This window comes from Nothoprocta perdicaria, unplaced genomic scaffold, assembly GCF_003342845.1.
Source record: "Nothoprocta perdicaria isolate Ctin4 unplaced genomic scaffold, notPer1 scaffold_129, whole genome shotgun sequence".
In the NCBI taxonomy this organism is placed as follows: domain Eukaryota; kingdom Metazoa; phylum Chordata; class Aves; order Tinamiformes; family Tinamidae; genus Nothoprocta; species Nothoprocta perdicaria.
In genome coordinates, this window is record NW_020454416.1 from 633,521 (window position 1) to 655,580 (window position 22,060).

Genomic DNA, 22,060 nt, shown 5'->3' on the forward strand with positions numbered 1-22,060 from the left:
TGATAAGTGACATATAACTTCCAAATTCATCTTGGAATGGTACAACACATCAGTAAAACAGTCACCTCTTATTTGTGGCACTGTCTGTTTTGAAGAACTCTGACCTAAAGACTTTGTTTATTTTTTAAATATTTGAAACATTGAGTGGTTAAATGCATGGATGTCTTTGTCCTTAGTATTCTTTTCTTTCAGCTAAAATAGGAGAAAGAACAAATTGATGTTAAAATTTTTCTTTATATATAATGCTGGATACCTATTTCCTTCGTTGGATTGGACATTTCATACTTGCTTTTCACAATGTTTTAAAGCATGAAAAGACTGAATTTTCTTTTGTATATAGGATATTCGGGTATTCTTGCTTCAGCCTTTTTTCCAGCATGCAATCTTGCTTGACCTTTGCATATATACGGTCTTGATGGGTAATTTGCTTTGTTCCTCCTGAATTATTGCTTTTCCTTCCAAAGTGCATGTGAATGGAACTTCATGGTTTGGTTACTTGCATAATCTTACATAAATTTCTGTCTCTATAGGATATGCTTGGATGCTGTGCAGGCAGACATGTACATGCATGCTGTAAGATTGCTGTGCAGTGGAGGAAAAACTTCCAAGTATCTTGACTCATTCAGCAGCCTTAATGAAGGAAATTGGAGCGTATGAATAGCCTCATCTTCAGGCTAAACCTGTGAAAAAATACAGGGTTTCTTAATTCTGCTTTAGGAAGAGCAGAGAGAATTGTTGTTGCCACCTGTTATCCCTAGAGTGTTACCTGGGCTCTTTTCAGTTTCTCTTATCCCTCTTCTGTCCCCTGGACTGTTCCTAATCTCCCGAGTTCTTTGAACAAAACCTGTATTTTGTGTGTAATACCCACTAGGGCCCTGGGTGGGCTCTGTCTCTGTCAGTGCCACTGCAGCGCTGATACATTGAATACACCTAATAATTTAGCTGATTTACTTCAGCTTATGGTGACAAGGCTGTTGTGGAGCAGGGTATAGGGATTCGAACCCTGGCAGCGCCATCTTGTTCCCCCATGAACGGCCTTTTATCTTCCAGCCTTTCTCCTTCCTTTTGAAATCCCTATGTCTGAAGCAGACTGGAGGAGAAGCCCAGAGGCTGGCAGCGCCATGAGGAGCCCGGGCCTGGCTGGTGCCCACCGGCTCCAACGGACACCTGTGGCCGTTGGCCTGGGGCTGCCATTGCTGTGCCTCAAAGGCAGCGACCTCCATTTGGGAAATTCCTGAGCCCGGCGGCCACCCAGAGCCACCAGCGCTGTTGGGGTTGCAGACTGAGGCCTGGCCTGGTGAGGCTCTTGTGTAGACTGGGTCTGGGAGGGACAGGGGGCCACCATGGCAGCAGCGCAAGGAGGGGAAGGGCTTGTGGTTTTCTTCTTTTTTTTTTTTTTTTTTTTTTTTTTTTTTTTTTTTTTTTTTTTTTTTNTTTTTTTTTTTTTTTTTTTTTTTTTTTTTTTATGCAGGACTTTGGCACTACTGTGGTAATTCAAATTCTCTCTGAACTTTCATGAACTTGTCTTTACAATCTGTGCAAGTGGTAAGCCTTTAACTGAAGTCAGATGTACAGAGCAATTCACGTGTGAGACTGGTAATGGCTCTTCAGAAACTGCTTTTTGCTCTCTCTAGTACAATAAGCTTTTGTTACCTTCCATAAAATAATTTCTAAAGCATGGAGCACAAACAACAGAATAAAGTAACAGAGTAATGTGTATTATTGTGATAGCCCAAGCAAAGCATGGCAGGCAGGCGGTACTTGAGGGCGGAGCGCTTAACTGTTGCTTATTCTGTGGGAAACCACAAGTGATGATTTGTAAGTAGGGCTTGGCACCCGCTGCTCAAGTAATGAGTTTCTAAAGGGTGAGGGAGGAACGATGCAGCGATCCGATCCAACACGTCCCATGGCGAGTTAGTGCCTATGCCTCATGTAATTTCTCCTCACATTGCTTAAGTGTTCTGATAAAATGTCTATAAAAACATTCTTTATGGGCTCTATCAAGTAGTATCCAGACACCTTATAATCAGAAATGTGGTTTTCCTCATAACTTTACTCTTTGCTAGTGAGAAGCTGAGATCCATGTTTTGTAAATGAAGACAAGTCCTCAAGAGTACAGCTGCCATACCCACCATGCAGCATCATCATGGCATCACATGGCAAAATATTGTTTGCATCCAGGAAACGGCATATTTGCTCCAGCACGACACCGTGCAGGGCTAGCTAACTCTGAATGGAAACAGCTGAAAGCCAAGAGAAAAGTAAATCCTGAAGAATCATCAGGGAGGATATCAAGTTTTAAGAACTATTAAGACATTAGGCAGCTAGTGCAGGGGGAGGTATATGTATTGAAGTGCCTCAGGATTAATGCTTTTCTTTAAATGAGATGGTAGCAAAGTGAGCTGTCTCTGCTGCATAATATTAACTATTACTTCAGTTGTTAAGTGACAGAATGGGGACAATATTTTAGGAAAATATTTTGCTGGAAAGAGCGGAGCACCTTGCTAAGAAGGGGAGAATAAATAGACAGATGGACAGTCAGGATCCTACACCCATCTCATCACCAGGTAGAACTGCAGCAGCATTAAGACATTGCTAAATATTTCTTTGCTTGCCCCTCAGGCCTGGAAGGTGGCTGGCTGCGGTCCTGCATGTTGGGTGCTGTGCTGCGTAGCCAGGCCTCAGCCCGGCTGCTCTCTGCTCTGGCCACTGCCCTGTTGAAGGGGAAGCGCTCTCGGGCCGACGATGAGCAGGTAACACAACTGCAGCGATTGCTGGCTGGGCAGCTTGGCCCACAACTCAAAACTGCCTGGTGCTACAGGACTGGGCTTGCCAATGGTATGTGAAGTACAGATTTGAAAGAGTCTGCTGATGTCAAGTCCTGCGTTTTCCTGTGCACTTGAAGTGTTGGGTCTGAACTTTTCAGTACCAGGTGCCTGTTATTCATTAGCATATTCATTAAGCAAGAAGGAAGATTCATGTTTTAATGATAGTACAATACAAGTTCAGTGTTTTCCAAAGCTCTAAGGTTTTTTTTCCTACCTTATTTCCCCCAATTTTTGTTTTAGAAGAAAATTTTGAAGATGTGTGGCCTTTTATAGTTTTGTTCTCCAGGAAAAGATTTAAATGGTTGAAAGTCATGTAATGTGTAACTCTGCAGAAAGCTTAGAGCTCCCTCGATGGGTGAGTGTCTCTGCTGGATGAGTTTGTCTGAAAATATATATATTCCACATATAATCTCCCAAATGATACTAAGTTATCAAAATACTTGCTCTATCAAAACAGTTTTCCACATATACTAATATATACTAATCATATGCATGTTGGGGATCATGCAAATGTAAATTAACAATTTGGTGAACAATCTGAGCTAAATCCATACAACCTTGATGTGTCACACTGTATCTCCACACTTTAATATAACTAAACAAAAGCTACAGAAATCTGTGAGGAAGAGAGAAAGCCTGCAGTACATATGTATGGGTGTAGGTAGAAAGTACATAAGAAATAGTTCTGGGATAAGGCTGAAAATGTTCATTTTGTTCATAGTAGTCATTCCAGAAATCTTAAGTCATCATTTTTTCAAAGTGCTGAGATTTTAAAGGCAGATTGTTACTGAATCTCGCTCTATGTCTATTTGTTGTTTCAGAAGGAAACACATCCTTATTACAATCTCACAGTGAAGATTCTTAAAGCAAGAAACATCCATGGCCTGGATCTCCGTAAGTCTTTGATTCAACCTATGCTCATATGTTTTCTTGTTCTGCAGACACCCAATCTCCACTTTTGTGCCTTGTGTCTAGGCTCTAAAGCAGTCAGAAGAGAAGTGTTAACTTAATGTTAATTTTAAAGCTTAACAGGAAATGTGAAAAACTCAGGACTCAAAACTCCTGTGAAAAACGCATTTCCGCTCAGAAACTGTTACAAAAATGGCAAGCTGAGAACTGTGTCCTGTGTTCATGAGAACAGAATGAAAGTCGATTTTATACAGTTGTGTCAGAGAATTCAGTTGACTCTCACTACGATCACAACCCCCTCACTTCACTGAGGCAGAATCACTTTTGGAAAAGCTTTAAAAACTGTTTTGATATGAATTAAGAGAATTAACTTGTCACTTCAGGCTTTAACAACTCTATCTCACAGCTATGATCCCCCCCCCCCCCAACAAACAAACAAGCATCCCGACTGCGCCATCAAGACCCTCTGTTCTCATAAGAGTTCCAGATAAGGCAGCCACTCTAATGTGGGGGCCTGTACAAAGGATCTGTTGAAATTAAGAAAAATATGGCTTTATTTTTCCCATGGATGACTTTTTAAAAGTAATTAAGATAGGGAAAATCATAGCTTTTCTATGACTTGAGTCTCTTTTCTGAAGCCTCTTTTCAGGTATTCAACTTAGCTACTAAGATTTTGTCATTAATAGCACATGATACTGATATTACTGCATAAGTAAAATTCATTTTTAATGCTTTGTAGTTTAATTAGAATTTACAATATTTGTATATGTAAAATTCTATTGTGTATGTCCAAAGACTGAGGCGATGATGTAATCTGGCTAATGGGATATGATAAGCTATGAAGAAAGCAATGACCTAATGCAGTGACAACTACTCATTGTTTGTCTTCCCGTCCAGTGTCCAAGGCAAACTGCTATGTGGCAGTGGATCTTCCGACCGCATCTCCATTGACTTCTCGAACACACCTTGTTTATAACTGCAGTGACCCAGAGTGGAATGAAGCTTTTAACTATAAAATCCACAATGCTGTGAAGGTGCTATTTAATTAATTATTTTATTTAGTAAATGCGCCTGATGCTGCATGTAACGATTGTCTGATCTCTGTGCTGAGTCAAAATCCCAAAACCTTGATTCCTTGGAAGAAAGTGTGACTAGTTCTGCTGGTTTAGCAGGCTGAGCTGGCTCAGTGCAGCACAGCATGGGCAGCAGAACCAGCAACCAGCAAGGGGAGGGAGCAGAGCCCTGCTACAGGATGCAACAGAGGACAGAGTCTTGATGGCCTACTGATGTAGGTTAAGCCAGCTCTATGGAGTTCAAGTGTTGGTAAAGGGCTCTGTAGTCTGGAAAAAGCATGGACTGGGAAAATGCTAGTATGGAGGAGGGAAGCTCTTGTTCTTTTAAGAGTGCTGTACTTTGTTTTTCTCTGCCTGTCCTGCTACGATGTTGTTTATGCAGAGCTAACTTTGCAGTGTTGCACAAAATCATCTTCACAGTATCACTAGCTCTAGTAGATGAAAGACTTGTCTGGAACTATACTGCAAAAGTCTTAAACTAAGGCAAGTCTCCACCCATCTTCAAGTGACTAGGTATCTTCCTTCCTTTCACAAAGAAAAGCTGGGTGTTTGCCAGTCTGGAACATGCATTGGATTGTCTGTTTAACAAGGACTTATAAAACATAGTTCTATCAAGGTAAATGATACTTGATAATAAAGGAACTAAACCAAATTGTTTAGTAAGAATGCTTTTGTTCAGTTTGTGATTATATTAGACTTCTCTTTTAGACCTATTTTGCTATAGACTCTCTGTTTTTCTCCCATAGAATATCGTGGAGTTCACCTTCTATGATGCAAACGTTGTGCTGAGAAGTCATGCTGCCTCCATTACCTTTGATGTGGCAAATATTGCACCAGGCCAGAGTTTTAATCACACATTTGTGCTCAGTCACCAGGTGAGCATCTTTGCCTGGTTTCTCAATAGTGAACAAGGTAAATGCAGGAAGCAATGTGTAATCAGAACATGATATTGATATGACACAGCTATGAAAGAGGCAAATGGGATCCAGAGGTGTATGAGACTGAGATATATTTCCAGTGCAAGAAGGGAGATATTAATGCCACATGACCAAAGCCTTGGCATGATCTCTTGTGTGATACGTACAAGATGAACTTGCAACAAATGTATGAATGAGTAAGTAGAGGAAAGGAAAACTTGACATTTGAGGGGACACCAGATGACTGTATCTTAATTGCTGGTGAAAACCTAATATAAAGGCAACATGGAGAAGTTACTGTCCAGAAAATCCAACTCCTGATGTCTCAAGCTATGAAATATGTCTTCCAGTGTTTAGATGACCCATGCGTGTGTTTCTCTCTGTCTCAAGGCAAATGAGAAGAATGAAGAGTTGGATGTGGAATTTTTCTTGGGAGAAAGGTGAAGAACCTGCAAAATGCTGTTGAATATAAGAGTATTTATGACCTAGTGGTCTGCAGTTCATGGTGGTAATACTTGGTTAACTTGCCTTACAAAAGAATGTGGATGTAAATATGCCCATTCTCCTCCCTTCCTTACCAGAAGGTATAATTAAAGCACATGGTCCTGGCTGTCAAAGGAGCAGATTAGTGTACTCAGAAATCATAGAATCACAGAATCCTTAAGGTTGGGAGGGGCCTCTATAGATCATCTAGTCCAGTCCCCCCACACATGCGGGGTCGCCTAGAGCAGGTGGCACAGGATTATGTCCAAGTGGATGTTGAAGATCTCCAGAGAAGGAGATTCCACAACCATGCTTGGCAACCTGTTCCAGGGCTCTGTCCCTCTCACTCTTAAGAAATTTTTCCTCAGGTTCCTGTGGAACTTTTGGTGCTTCAGTTTGTGGCTGTTTCCTGTAGTCCTATCGCTGGCCACTACTGAAAAGCGGCCGGCCCCATCCTCCTCACTCCCTCCCTTGACATATACACTTATCAGATCTCCCTTCAACCTTCTCTTCTACAGGTTGAACAGGCCCTTATCCATGTGTCTTATGTCTTTTATCCATTCCATTTATATAATTCTATCAGAATATACCTAAAAAGCTCTTCCTTTTCACTTCTCACTCTACTGGTCAAACAACAGAAGAGCTCAGTAAATTGCACAAAATCAAGAGGCTGCTTCTCTAAGTCATGGAGGGGGAAAAAAAAACACACAGCTAGAATACAGCAAATTATGAAGGAGAGATAATCATAGTATTGAAGTTTAATCTCACTTCTATTTACCCTTCATTTTCACAGCACAGATCCCCCCACTGAGGTCATCACTAATGGTGTTTTGGTGGTAAGATAATTGTTTATGCCCTAAAAGTGAACGTCTGTTGTACTCTGAAAGTGTGCGTGTTGTACAGGTATCTCTTCAGCACTAACACAGATGCTCACATCTTCTTTCATACTCATAACATCTTTCAAATGCATAAAGAGGCAGTGCCTTCTTGCAATGATTCTCAATCCATTTTTCAACAGGATACTTGCTGTATTTATAATAATATGACATAAATGAGACCTTGAGCTACGGGTATAGTAAGCTTATTAGCTTATTCCAAACATAGGCTGCTATATTTAATGGGAATGCCTTTAAATGATATTTACCATAAGACTATTTCCTGAAAAGGTCTGAGCAAGTATCTCTAGAGTGAGCTGCATGTCACAGAAGTGAAAACTTCCTGTGCAGTTCTTGCATTAGGATATCTGGGGTCTTTCTTAAAGACCTTTTGAAAAGCCACGAGTGTTTGCGATTAAAAGACATTTTGAATCCCACTCAAGGAATGTGACAGTTAGAAATGGAAGCAAAACTTGGAAATAAGAGACTGCAAGAAGGAACCTTAGGGCCGGTTGTGAGCACAGCAGTGTTACTGTTGCACAGTAGGCATATTCTGCAGGACCTATGGGCAAATTCCGTGAAAACAGTATTTTTTCTTTCTTTGGGTATGTCATTCAATAACTTACAATTTATAATACTCTTTGTGCAGTGGGGAAATCAACATAGCTCTAATCAAAAATTAAGGTCTTAGAGCTCTCACTTTTAACATAGGCTCATCCTTGTCTGTGTGTCCAAGGCACTGTGGATAAAAGGGAGACAAGCCAGTGGTTAGTACAGGGTAAGTCCACCTGTGCCTTGCCGTGCCCCATGCTCTTCAGCATCTGTATGTGGAGCAATATGGGGGACTCAGCTTCCCTGGTTAATAAGTTCTGTCTAAGGAACAATTGCTGCTATCAGGAATCGTATGTTACAGTTTTCTCTGTCTGGTTTTGCACCCTTCACTGTGTGTGAACCTCTCAGAAAACTGCCAGGTCCACCTCTCCTTGCCTGGGTCCTTTGAGCGCTGGTCATCCACCTCCTGTAGTGCTGAGTCAGAGGAGAAAAGGAAGATCCCTTTTGTCTTCCACGTGGACAGAGAAACCCACCCAAAGCTGCTCTTGGATCTGTTGCAAACTACACCTGTGATAGAGGTGAGAAATTACCTCCACGTTTCAAGCTTGTATTGAAGCCAGGTCCCTGGCTCCGGAGATCAAGCCTGTGTCTTGAAGAACATCTCTACTGAGGACTGCAGGTAGACAAATATTGTTAGAAACAAAAATGACCCAGGGTCAATACAGCTCTATCACTTCTCAAAAATATGTTGCAAAATTCGAACTGTTTATATGAACTCTTGCAGTCTTGCATTCTACTACTTAATGGCAGATTTCTATTGGTAAACTGTGGTATGTATATCCTGTGCATCTAGTGAAAGTTGAGATGATTATTTCAGCTGCAGGTCAAAAAAATCCAGAGTTTTCCTGGATAAATGTAGGGAGAGGGAGGATTGTTTTGCTTGGAATATGGTAATGAATGGAAGTATTCTTTAACTTGAAATGAGAATGTCAGAGGCTGTATGCTCTTACAGGAGACTTGCTGGAAGCTGACCACCAGCCTTGGAGTATTTCAATACCACTAATGGTGAACAGGATTTTATTGTGATGTGCAGCTGCTGTGGCTCAGACTTGTGTTATAGCTCAGGTCTAGTAGAGGCTGCACTGTTGAGGGCTCAGCAGTGTTTAAGTTGGCTCATCTGAATGCAGATGAGTGGATGGCAACATGACAGGTTTTTTTCAGATTTGAAATAGAAAGATGAGGTGTTTTTACATGTTTTAACAGTGAATGTAGAATTTTGACTGCCACAAGTTCCTTGTTGGCAAATATACTTGGTGGTGTTTGTGCTCTGTAATGATGGGAAAATGCATCTGTAGCAGTGATTGAAATGTCTGGCTCTGAATTCAGTATTTTGCCTTGAAGGAAGGATGGAGTGAAGACTTGAAAATGCACACTGAGCATTTAGGAATGGCATCCATACCTGTCTCCACACTTCCTCAGGGACAGGAACTGGAGTTTAGTGTTCTGGTAGGAAAGGTAAGGCTTCTTTTTCCATGTGTGGGAGTTTTGGCAGTAGAAAATGACAATAGGTTTTTTTTGTTTTGTTTTTTTTTGTTTTTTTTTTTAAGTTCCCTATTGAGCTTATTATTTTATTCTGAACTGAGGCTAGCAAATGGGTAATGCAGGAATTGAATCCCATCTCCTTTCTCCTCCCACATTCTTATTTTTGGACTCTTCTTCCCTCAAGATGCTTTGACAAAATAATACAACTCAGTACCAAGCACAGAGACATAGCTCAGACACACATGGGAAAAATGCATGGCATTTGTCCTATCCCACTACTGCTAGACTGAGGCAAAAGCTTGGCTCTGGGCTTTTTAATGCAGAACATGATGTTAAGTTTCTGAGGCTCCTTCATATTTTCTTACAAGAAGCTATTAGGAAATTTTGTGAAATTATTTTTGTGGCATGCTGTTGCTCTTTTTCTAGGGACAAAGTGTGGATATGACTTTGAAGGTTGAAGAATGGTGAGTCAGTAAGACAGAAATTCCTGGAAAAAAATATGGAAAACATACTCCTTACAGTAAATTTCCTAGATTTGACAATCAATTTAGTTCAAAGTTGCACAGAAAAAAATGTTTTAATAGACTTATTTCTCTTGTTTTCACTTCCACATTACTGTTTGAATGAGAGTTTAACTGAGTTGTCATGTTTATTCTCACTGCAAAGAAACGTAAAGCATTTTGACATCTTGGGACTGAACCGAGGATTTTTTCATTACAAAAGAAGTCCTTGACAGAAAAACTGTTCTTCTATTTTTCAACCCCTTCAGAAGTGAGAAACCTTTCTAATAGCACTCAATCCTAATTGATTTCATTATATAATTATTATAAGTATAGTAAATTTATATATACATAAGGTTATATTAAATTTTAGATTATTGTATATATACTGATAGGTAACATATATAAATATGTATACTAATAAAATACTATATTATAAGGTATACTAATATAATATTATAAAGGATGTTATGCCCTGTTATGCCCCTCCTGCTTTTTTTCTTGAACACAGTTTTGAAGATCTCGATGTGCGCCTTGGTTTTAATCTCTGTAGAGGAGAACAACAATTTTTACTCAGAAGGAAAGAAAGATCTTCTAGAGCACTAAAGAAGATATTAAAGTTGTCAAAAGCACCTCTGAGAAGTGAGGTATGTGAGTGTTTTCTAATAATAGAAGCCCATTGTAGGAATGTTTGAGTTATTTTTGCATTTCTGTTTTTTGTCTTTATTTTTGTGTCTCATAAGAGAAACTGTAAAAATGAAGCTTAAGATACAACGATGCTGGATACATATAAGTTGTTATACACACTGTTATTCACATGTCATGCTTCTCCCTGTCTTTCATTGCTCTTGTCATGTAGGTCCCGACAGTGGCAGTTGTGAGTTCAGGAGGTGGGGTGAGAGCCATGACTGCTTTCTATGGCCACTTGTTAGGTCTCCAGGAGCTTTCTCTGTTGGATACTTTAACATATGTGTGTGGAATTTCAGGATCCACCTGGTATGTATTATAGATTTTAGTTTGTGATAACTCTGTTTTGATCACCCCTGTAAGTACAACCTTGTTTTCTTCTATATTGGCTTTTATTGATGAGTGTGATTTAACGGTTTACCTTTATGCATCTTTCATCCTTGGCAAACTTAATGATCATGGATATTTTACAAATGTTTCTATGTAGTAAGATGTGTTTAGTGAACTACTGAAACCATTTTTCTTTAAGAGAATCTCATGTTCCCTGAAAGTCAGTGTTAACTTGAAAGCCAGCTGAGTGATGTATGATACAACTCAGTATGACAGTAAATTCCTTTCAACCTTTGTAAACTGCCTTCATTGCAAACTAGTGATGGCAGTAAAACAAGAAAAGTACCCTTTTTTTTTTTCCAGTCACAATGTAGCAGTGTTATTTGTTAGAGGGTTACTATGTTGTATGCAAGCTAGCTGAAGATCTGGTGACTGTTACACTAGGTGCTTGTGTAAACTCTACGAAGATCCTCACTGGTCCCACAAAGATCTGCAGGAGGCCATCGGCATCGCCCGGCAATTTGTGACCAGCAGCAAGGCGAGAGCTTTTTCTGCAGAGCAACTGGTGTATTACTTCCAGCAGTTATGGTTGCTGGAGAAGGAAGGACAGAATGTCACCCTGACAGATTTGTGGGGTCTCATAATAGAATATTTTTTGCATCAAAAGGTAACGAGTTATCTGTTTGAATTCAACTTTCTCTTAAGTCTCGCAGAAAAACTGCTTGAATTTTTTTCCAGAGGTGAAACATTTGCTCTGCCAAATAAGTGAATGTCTGAAATATTAATCAAAGTGATTAATATATCAGGAGAATCATAATGTATTCTATATACTGAACGCTTATGTAGAGGTAACAAATCTTCATATCATGTCTTGATACCTAGAGGGACTCTAGGCGATTAGAGGGATCAGGCAAGTATACTTTGTGTTCTTTGGTTATCTTAGTAATAGTGATGCCTGTGTCAAATACAATGCAACTATTGGCTATCACAGCCAAAATTGGTGTCAAAGGTTAAAAAAAAAAAAAAAAAATCACAAAACAACACCAACAAAACAACAAACAACTGTGGAAGAGTCGGATTGAAACACTTCACTCTGTGATACCATATAATTCAATTGCACAGGTGTTGCTCTCTGTGCTTGAGTGCACAAATTGCCTTCTGATGAAAATTGATTCAACTATGCATATTCAACTATGAATAATACTATTAAAATTTATAATCTGTAGCTTTAGAAGTTAGCTGTAAAATGCAGTGTAATTTTTTGTGTTTATTTTTGTTTGTTTTTGTTTTTTAATCACTTACATATTCATCACTTCCTTTGGCCAGTCCTTTGAAAGTTTCTCTCTCTTATGGTATGTCCAGGCAATTAAGTTATTGGGAAACAAGCTAAAATGAGATTTCAGAATGCACTGGCTGCTTTGCAGTGTCAGTCCTGCACAACAGTCCAGTTGTGTGTCTTTTTGCCATGATAAAGGACCCACCTCATACAAGAGGGATAAGCTTCTTAATCTGCTCCGGGTGAAGTCACGTAGATGTTGTGTTTTAGCTCACGCAAGGGAGTGCCCTGTGACAAATGCTTAGGTGTGCCCTGAGCCTGTGAGCTTTGGGTAATTAATGACCGGGCATCTCAGTCCTGTGATATTTTAAGAATGAGAGGAGAACACCAATTTAAAAATGATAGAGTACATGAAAATGAGTTTTCTTGCTGTGACCAGGAGAACCCGCGGACACTTTCTGACCAGCAGGCAGCTGTAAGGTGGGGACAGAACCCCTATCCCATCTATGCGGCTATCAACGTGAAGCCCAATGTGGACAGCAGCATGTTTGCAGGTATCTACTTAAAATGTATAGATAACGTTGTTTTGCCCCAGGTTTAAAGATCTGTTGTTGAGCACGGGCTAAACTTACGGTGTTTCAGTACCTAATGTGTTCGTTTGCCAACATATAGGGTTGAAGAGTAGTATTTATAAGTTTTATAATGATAAGTTTTATAAGTAATTATAAGTTTTTGTTTGTTTCTGAACACCTTAAAATCATGTCCTGATGAAGTAAAAGAGGGCAATATATTTTTAATATTTATCAGCTTTTTGGTCCCCCAAACCACTGTCAATCCAGCAAATTGGTGTTCAGAATCAAGTGGTGGACTGAAACTGTCACTACAAAACTATCCTTTCATCAGATACAAGTAATTGAGTACTTGCTCTTCACCATGTTCTGACCTTCCTAGTAATATCAAAATGCAGGATTAGTGAGCAAGTCATATATAAGTACAGTGTGATTCTAATGTCTCTTTTCAAGAAGCAGAATCCACTGCCATGGGAGATGCAGGCTAGGAAATGTTTTCTTTTATCTTAATTAAGAAATTTAACATATGATGACAAAAGGAACTTTGCTGTGGAGGTTATGAGTAGCTTGTCCTCGCTAAATGTTTCCCATTGTAATAGGAAAAGAATTTAAATTTGAAATATTGATCTTGATTAACTCTTTTCCCAGAATGGTGTGAGTTTACACCCTATGAGTTTGGTATTCACAAGTATGGAGCTTTCATCCGCTCAGAAGACTTTGGCAGTAAATTCTTTATGGGGCTGCTACGTGAGAAACGTCCAGAACCCAGGGTTTCCTTTTTGCAAGGTAGGGTCTGAATCATGTGGTATACAACTACTTGATTTGGTATGAGTTAAAATAACTCTTTAAAATTGCACTTTTTTCTTTACAGCTTTATGTATAGTTGCTACTAAAAGCAGCATATGCTAATACTATTTCCAGCTTGCTTAACTGAACAAGGCTCCTCTTTGCATTAGGGTATTTGGTACCCAGATTTTTAACAAGAACACAATAACTCTGACAAAAGAAAAATGTGTTTATTTTGTAAGTTAAAAGTTAGTTAGTGCTTGAAATTTTCCTACTTTCATGAATTTCCTTTTTCTTTTTCTTTCAGGAATATGGTCAAGTGCATTTGCTGCAAACCTAGAGGAAATTTGGAAAGAGGTGGTTTCATCAAAAGCTGGCTTTATAGAATCTCTGAAAGCTGCCATAGAAAGCTTACGTAAAGATTCTTAAAATCATATGATAAAGTCTTGAACTAGTTTATTCCAGCAAGTAGTTTGTTGTAATAGCCTAACAGTATGCACCAAGAAAGATATGGCAAGGATTTAAGAACTGCCCATTTGATAAATAATTTTGTTTTGTTTATAGAAAGTAATAGTGCAGGGTATTGCTGATGAGAAATATAGAGCAATACAACTCATATTCTAAGGATGCAACTCATGCTCCAAGGATAAATTGTTCATTTAAGAATAAAAATGGAAAGTGGCTGATGCTATTTCTGTAAAAACTTAAAAAGTCTACTTTGACTCAACTCTAATGAGGTCGGGCATTGTGTAGCAATCCATGTTTTTAACATTTTAAGCTTATATATTATCTAAGATATTATCTAAGTCCCCATTGAGTCTAAAATGTCAAATGTTGGAAGCTAGGGGCAAAATGATCATAGGACTGTGAATTTGTCTCGAACCTTGTGCACCGTTTTTGCAGATGAGATGCACGGACATCAATATCCAGATACTTCCCACTTTGAGACTCGGATGGTTATGCCAGAAGGAGCTATTTCAAGTTTATTTCAAGATTTTTCTAAGTATCGTTTTTCCTCTGGAGAAAATGTCAACTATATGCGTGGATTGTATCTTCACAAGGACTACTTAAAAAACAAGGAGTTTGTAGCTTGGAAGGGTACGTAACACAGTATGAGCAGAAGCCAAGGGATTCAGGACGGTAAGGAAGAGCATGATAGCAGTTGGTAGTATTACATGTGTGCATCATCCAACAATGTCCGTATGAAATCCTTAAAAACTAAAACAGAATGACCACAAAGAAAACTCGTCCAGCTGTAGCTGTAGTCTTAAATATGTTTCTAGAGAAAAAAAAAAAAAAGTCTGTGTCACTAATGTTGAGGGAGCACTGTATGCATGAATAAAGTAGGAAAAGGCACCTAGGAAAAAAAGAACATAATTCAAATTCTGCCTTAACTTACATCTATAAAACTATATTCACAGTGTGAACATACTGCATCATCTCACTTTTGTTACAAGTGAAGGGAAAGCATTTTGCATTCTTTCAGGTACTCAACTGGATGCACTTCCCAACCACTTAACACCTATGGAGGATAACCTATATCTGATAGATGGGAATTTTTCTATCAATTCTCCTTTTCCTTTAGTGCTTCATCAAGAACGAGATGTAGATGTCATCTTGTCTCTCAATTATTCTTGGGAAGCCCCATTTGAGGTAAGAAACAACTCAGCGGTTGCACAAAGATATGTTCCATCTGGGATACATAATATAAGAAGAGAGATTTGTTTTCTTCTGGCTGCTTGGTGATTTCAGTTCATTTCTTGAATACACAATTAAGTAGCCTCTTCATATGGAATTGCTGTGACATTTCTTTAAAATATCACCTGAGTGAACATTAAATAAGCATTTCAGAAATACCTGAAGGGATCATTTCTAAGCAGACTTCTTGTGCCAGTGCTCTTGCTGTACTTGACTGTGTACCAGCGACCAAGTTGTATATTATACCGTGACATAAAAATAACATTTCAAAATAACACATAACAAATGTTTTTGCATTGCATTACCTGTGTAATCAATTGAAACCCTTTCTATCCTAAATGTAATTTAGGATAAATCTGTAAACAAGCAGATTATTGGCACAGTTAGATGAAGATCCAGTAGCACAAAAACATATTTTATATAGCATAAAAATCTCTTGAGCTAAAGAAGAGATTTCTAAAAGCAGTGGTGAGTAATGCCAGTGTTGGTAAGCTGTTAGTATGAAGGCTATTAGACTTTATCAGAACTTGGGTAATGGTTGCTTTGGCACACAACCAAGGAAAATGAGTTTGTATGTATGTACACTTATTGCAGTAGTACCTAAAGCATCTGGCCTAGACTGAACCATCCTGTGAGGATGATCCCTTCTCAGCTGCCTTGGCTGTAGCAGGCCCAAGGCTTCAGGCTTCTGAGGTGCTTTCAAGTTCTCAAGGCTTCTGAGCAGAAATACAGTTTTTATTTGGCGCTCTAGAAAACAGAAATTAACGATATTAAAAAACTTTATTACCTCATTGTAGTTATTATAATACAGTGAAGAACTTTCCTTTCTTCTGACTTCAGGTACTCTATAAAACTGAGAAATACTGTGAAGAACGGGATATCCCCTTTCCACACATAGCTGTCAGTGAAGAAGATAAGCAGAATCCAAAAGAGTGCTATATGTTTATAGATGCTGAGAATCCCAAGGCTCCCATTGTACTTCATTTCCCACTAGTGAATAACACCTTCCAGAAATGCAAGGCACCAGGTACAGGGTACAGCCTGTCTGAGACTGTGTGTGAAGCTACAACCACCTACAGGTGCCCAGCACCCTCTGGGGACTGACCCTTTGCAGTTACAAAACAAAACTGGGATTCATAAATAAGACTGGATCTAGAGTGACAGAGTATCTGTCCTTAGTGAGTTAAGAAAAATCTTCCTGTGCTGCTTAAAGCTATTATATACATTATAAAAGGCACAGTTGATAAGACCAGGGTTTGAAAAACAATAAAGCAATGAAAGAGCGGACTGAATTTCTTATGTGATGGCAAGAATTGAGATAACAGTTAACAAATAATTGTTCAGATGTATAACAAAGTGAAGATCTGTGGTTGTGTGGGATGCATCATATCAGACTGCAGTTTTAAAAAATGGACAGTGTTTTCTTTTTTTCTTAGGTTTTGTAATCTGTTAGAAACAAAAGTGAACCTAGACAACGAATGGGACATACAAATTAAATGCTGGTAGTGCTCACTCAGATTGAGGGGGGTGGGAATTAAGCATGATTCCCAAAACTAGTCAGCATCTTAGTACTTTAATAAAGAATATATAAATTCCTACGGATGACATCGAACTGAGAGGAGCAGTGAGAATCTTGAAGAGCAAGTTAGCTAATCAAAACAGTTACACTAAGCTCAAGAAAATCTGAAATTACCAAGAAGACATTTAATAAAAGTAGTGCAAAATCTACAAAGCAAAAAATAAATGCACAGATAAAGTGTGATAAAAAGGAAGAAAAAACTATGAGTTACAGCAGGTCAAAGCTGAATGTAGTTCTACATGATACTATTGTGAAATGCTCTGTATTTGCAGTATTACTGGGAAAGCCGTATTTCAAATAAAAGGGACATTTTCCTGTTAAATTTGCACTGTTCAGAAGAGATGCAAAGAGGAAATATAGAGTAAGAATAGAAAGAAGATTAGAATACCTTTTAGGAAAACTTGAAGGAATTGAACTATCTGGGCTAAAAATAAATATGGTGGTGTTTTAAAGTTGTTCATATTGGCTGTAGATATGTGGAACATTTTTTTTTAAATCTAATTTATCCCCTGTGATTGGAGTGTATGAAAAAAAAATCCATTTAATCTAATGAAAAACTTGTCTATCCATGTTGACAAATCAGAGTTTACATTTTTAGATCTGTTTGGTGCCAATTAATGGTTTTAGTAGCTCAGCGTATTTACCAGTAGCACATATAGATTTATGCTGAAGAAGATATATGCAGAGGAGAGAATATCTGTGTTTTCTTATGCATGTGTTGAAAGGAGTATTGTCATTTGCTTTTTCTCTTGGCAGGGGTAGTACGTGAGACAGAAGAAGAGAAATCATCTGGAAATTTTGCTGTTAATGGGAAAACATCTCCTTATTATACTATGAACTTCACCTATGAACCTGTTGAATTTGATCAGCTGCTGGAGCTGTGTCGCTACAACATTATGAACAATAAGGATGCAATTTTTAAAGCTCTTGCTTTGGGATTGAAAAGAAAAGCAGAAAAGAACAAGAGAGAATAAGGAATAAGGACCTTTTGCTTTTACTGTGAATGATTGTAGGGTGTTGACTGAATGGGACCAGGGAAAAATATTTGATGCTAAAAGGATTTGAAACTATCTGCACCTTTTGCTCTGTAGTTTCTGAAAGGCAGGATCTGTTAGTAGATGGTAGTGGGTGGTACTTGATAAAATATATGAAGAAAACTACATAAAAATGTGTGATGCCTGTTTTACTGAGCGCTTGTGCAATATAAGAACAAGTGAGAATAAAGATGTGATGTTTTTTAGTCCACAACCATAGGTGATAAAGAGATATAATACTCAAGGCAGGTTTGTGCTTTAAGACTTTGTGTAGTTTAATGTTGGAGTTCTTTAATTTTGAATACTTAATAGGATATTAACTGAAAAACAAAAATTTGGTGGAATCTTCATTGCTTATATTATACCTGCTCACTAGGGGAAAGTAGTACAGATCTGTTAACATATGCTGAAACAACACCATTTTGCTATGCAGCAATATCTCAAAAAATTGTATGGTAATTAAAGACCCTATATTCACCATTCTCAAAAGCTGATGTCTCTCCAGCCCAAGCTGAAGCAATCAGCTGGAGTGTTCTTGTCAGTACTTCGTGAATCCCTGTTTTTATGGGAGTTGTGTCCTGGCTGTTGCTGCCTTGTAGCTGCAATATCCTTTTGTGGAGCTAAAATCCCCTTGAGTTTGCAGGGCACTGGCCAGTTGGAGATTTGAAAAAGACTAGAGCCACCCTATTTTGGTTAGAGTGTTTTTTAAATAGTACATCTTTCTTTTATAAAATTGATTTCAATGGGAAATACAAGGATTTTTTTTCTGCTACTTTGATGCTTTAAGGCATTTTTTTCCCTGAGGAAGAGTGTACATAACAGAAATGACCAAAAATGGGCAAAAATACTGTCAGAAACACTGCATAAACTAAAAAAATGTTTTGTTATTAATTTCCCTCTGGCTTAGTGATTCATAGTGTTGTCTGTAATTAAAGCAGGTACACTATGTTTGGGTTAAACCTCCCTCTCTGCCTGTCTGCCTCCATAATATGCTGTTCTGACAATTCCCAGAAGTGATTGCTTAAATTTCTGGTTACTGATTTCAACAATGTTTTACAAGTACTGTAATTATCCTTCTCTTAAAAAAAGAAACAAACAAACAAACAAAAAACCCTGCAGTATCTTTAAGTATTTAAATTCAACATGCAACTTTCAGCTTTAAAACAAAAATATGTTTATGTAGCCCCACTAGAAAAAGAAGTCCTTATAAGAATCTTGTTATGCTTATTAACCTTGCTACACCTGACCACAAAATTTTCCTTCTGCTTGATGGCAAATGAAATTCAAGTAGGTTTCTTACTGTGAGGTTTACCTTACTGACCAATTCCGCACCTTCAAGATACTTTTTATTCCCAGTGTCAGAGAAGTGCATGGAGGAACTTTTCATGACGAACTGGGTAGGGAAGCAGCATCGTAGTGGGCAACACAGTATTTTACAAATGCTTTGTGAAGCATTATCTGCGGGAAGATGTAAAATTTAATGGTGCATTGTATCTGTTGCCTTTTGAAATTGTGGCATGACTTGTTTTTTTTGCCCTTAGTGTCATCTTTTTATTTCTTAAAAATTATTTATGTAGGTATTTGAAGCTCTTGCATACACTTGTGGCAGGTTTTGACAGAAGTGTCTTTTTCCTGCTGCAGAGAGAAAGCATGTACTGTCTGATGGTTCTTCTGGCCTGGGTGCAGCCTGGACAAATCCCACAGGAATGCTTCTGAGGATGGCCAGGGATATGTCAGCCAATTACCACTCCACCATACACAGGACTTTGGGAAGCATCTCCAACTGCACAAGGACTGTTTGCAACATGGTAGAATTTTACAGGGAAAGGTAATAGTGACCACATAGTAGCATCAGGTTTGATAACTGTAACTCAAGTTGCACAAGCAAGAGAGATATCAAGAGAAAAATTCTTAGGAAATTCTTCATTGTTCTGCTTTTTTTTCTATTTTTTTTTCTGTGCACGTGTGCATTCCTGTATAATAATTTTCTAGTCTATGGCTAATTCCAACTAAAGCTGACTTATAAACATAAATTCATAGAGGTCCTGTGGAAATAGGTGGTTAGTGGAATGAAATTTTATTACTATCCCACAGTGGAAAATACTGTAGTATGTTCTTGTCTTGTTCTGAAATACTGATGAACCTACTGCTGCGATACCTCAACCTTTGATTAACTTTTGATTAACAGGAGACCTTTCTCTGTCCAGTGATCACACAGCTGCTAGGTTCATAATTTAACAAATTCACTGAGATTTGACACCCATGTAAAATCTTTCTGCTTCTATTCCTGGTGTTGTGTGTTCTCTTTCCCCACAGGTAGCCTTTAGGTGTCACTCTTTGAGAGGATAATACAGCAGCACTATCTACCCTTGATTTTTTTTTTTTTTTTTTTTTTATTTCACTGTTTTCTCATTCAGATGCTCTGCCATATGACAAACTATTTGCACTCTCTCCAGTTTTGTACAGCCTAACTGCATGGCAGTCATGAGGAGGACCTGCCAGAAATGCGAAAATAATGACTCTGTGATGTAAGACTGACTTGATTCAGCTTCACTTCAGCCAAAACATACTCAGGTATGATGTATAAAGATATTTTTAATGTATAAAGAAAACATCATTTCAGAATCCAATTCTGAAATTGGATCAGATTATTAGTCCAATGCTCAGTAAATTACATCGAAATGGCAAAATGCCACAGTCCATTACAGTTCCACAGGAAATTCTGAACATAGCTGTGGTTTGGGGGAGCAAATCAAAGTTTGATTCACAGGGTAAAAGGCACTTTGGGAATTATCTGTGGGTTTTGATTTTCATTTATTTATTTATTTTTATTTTTTTATTTTTTTTCAAAGGAGAATCACCTGGAGGGAGGGCTCACCTGAATTTATCTAAAATATTTCCTTAAGTCCTCCGTTTATGGCACGTGTTATACTGGGATAAAACCGAAAGTTAAATCAGATTAACTGCTTCCTCTTTTACCTTGTTGATGGTACATGGCTGAGAATGCCATGCTGGCACTTGGGACCAACTGGTCTTTGTAGTCAGACCCAGTTCTTGTCTTTCTCAGGTTTAGCAAATGTCTGCTTATAGCTGTGTGTGTGCATATGTTTTGTGTTCATGATTTATTTGCAAATCAGATAAGAAAAGCAAATTCACAGACCTCATAGGTTTTTTTTTCCTCCTAGTTTTAATTTCTTAAAGACTTAGGTGTAACTGCATTTGTCCCAGGCCCTCCTTCCTTCTTCAGAAGCTGTAATGCTTTTTTTATGTCCATGGTGAAGCTCATGTCAGGCCTGCCTCAATATCGTCTTGCTTGGAGGGTCTGCTGGCAGAAGATCCCAACCAGTGTTTCACCCATGCATAAGCAGAAGCATTTGAATAGCTAGATGATCATTACTTGGTGTTCGTTAATGCTTCAGATACTGCTGCCCCCCTCCAAGGTTACCTTCTTCACCAATTGTATCTAGATACTTTCTAAACTAAAGTGGCATGGTGTCTGGAGCTAACTTAACATTAACTGAAGTGTGGGAGTGCAGGACAATAATCGCAGTTGCTGGGGGAAACTAGGAGCTTCCAAAGAGCAGCTTGGATCATGAGTGTGCTTCCAAGAGGAGGTGTGAGTCCCAGCCTGTTTCTTTCCTTATCTAATGAGGATGACTTGGCTGCAGTTAAGAGCTCAAACTCAATTCTTCCCGCCAGCCTCCCCTGTCTTTGGATGAGAAGCCTACAGCTGTAGTCATTGCTGCCACTTGCATCAGCTCATCTCAAACTGGGATGAACTGCTTATTATGTGACCACAGAAAAATGAAGCAACTAACTCGTAATTGAGGCCCAAATTAGGGATGTGAGCGTGGCTTGCTTTTTGTTCTTACTCGACAAAGGTTTAAGTTGATGTGTATTAATTTGAAAGCATTATCATTGTTTTCTACCTTTAATGCCCTAATCTGTGAAAAAAGAAACTTGCAGTAATTGCTCAAAAAATTGTCTAAGATGACTTGCCCTGGCAGGAGGGTTGGGGTAAGTCACGTGCTACCACTAGAAATGGTTGAAAGTCAGAATTTTTATATCATAGCTTCAGAAAGGTTTTTTTATCTCACTGAGAGCAAAACTTTAAAATTCCTAATAAATAAAATATATATATTTAATTTCAATTACAATATATCACTATTAAATAGCTGGGTTTAGTGACTTGAAAATAATAGTTAAATTCAGATCATATTTTAGTATCTTAACAGTAATACTAGATACTTCTATTTGCTATCATGTATTGGGTGCTATTATGGAAAATGTAAAGTGAAATTACTCTAAAATAAGAAGTTAGTCTTGGTATTTTTAATGTTTTTATTCTAAAAGATTTTCATACATAATTTGTGATAAAATTCACATGGGGTTCTGGTAATTTATCTTGAAATAGCACTTTTA

The 22,060-nt window shown here is 38.3% G+C and overlaps 1 protein-coding gene across 1 annotated transcript; it reads left to right on the top strand.

The window, feature by feature from the left end:
- Window positions 1-1,879: 1,879 nt before the first annotated feature.
- LOC112942468 (cytosolic phospholipase A2 zeta-like) lies at window positions 1,880-17,835 on the top strand. The gene is made up of 21 exons (XM_026033409.1): window positions 1,880-1,913; window positions 2,623-2,753; window positions 3,650-3,722; window positions 4,635-4,771; window positions 5,557-5,685; window positions 6,118-6,167; window positions 7,004-7,046; window positions 7,797-7,863; window positions 8,046-8,215; window positions 9,039-9,152; window positions 9,606-9,643; window positions 10,191-10,326; window positions 10,539-10,675; window positions 11,141-11,363; window positions 12,412-12,526; window positions 13,190-13,327; window positions 13,635-13,742; window positions 14,231-14,425; window positions 14,814-14,980; window positions 15,866-16,052; window positions 17,361-17,835. The coding sequence occupies exons 1-21, from the start codon at window positions 1,880-1,882 to the stop codon at window positions 17,576-17,578; spliced, it is 2,610 nt and encodes an 869-aa protein (XP_025889194.1). The 3' UTR covers window positions 17,579-17,835.
- Window positions 17,836-22,060: the final 4,225 nt, after the last annotated feature.

What these genes read in the sequence shown, in the direction of transcription:
- LOC112942468 (XM_026033409.1), top strand. Translation starts at nt 1,880, where the DNA reads ATGCAGCGATCCGATCCAACACGTCCCATGGCGA. An exon ending in GGAATTTCAGGATCCACCTG is followed by an intron (nt 10,676 to 11,140) that starts GTATGTATTATA and finishes CTGTTACACTAG; the next exon opens with GTGCTTGTGTAAACTCTACG. An exon ending in AATATTTTTTGCATCAAAAG is followed by an intron (nt 11,364 to 12,411) that starts GTAACGAGTTAT and finishes TGCTGTGACCAG; the next exon opens with GAGAACCCGCGGACACTTTC.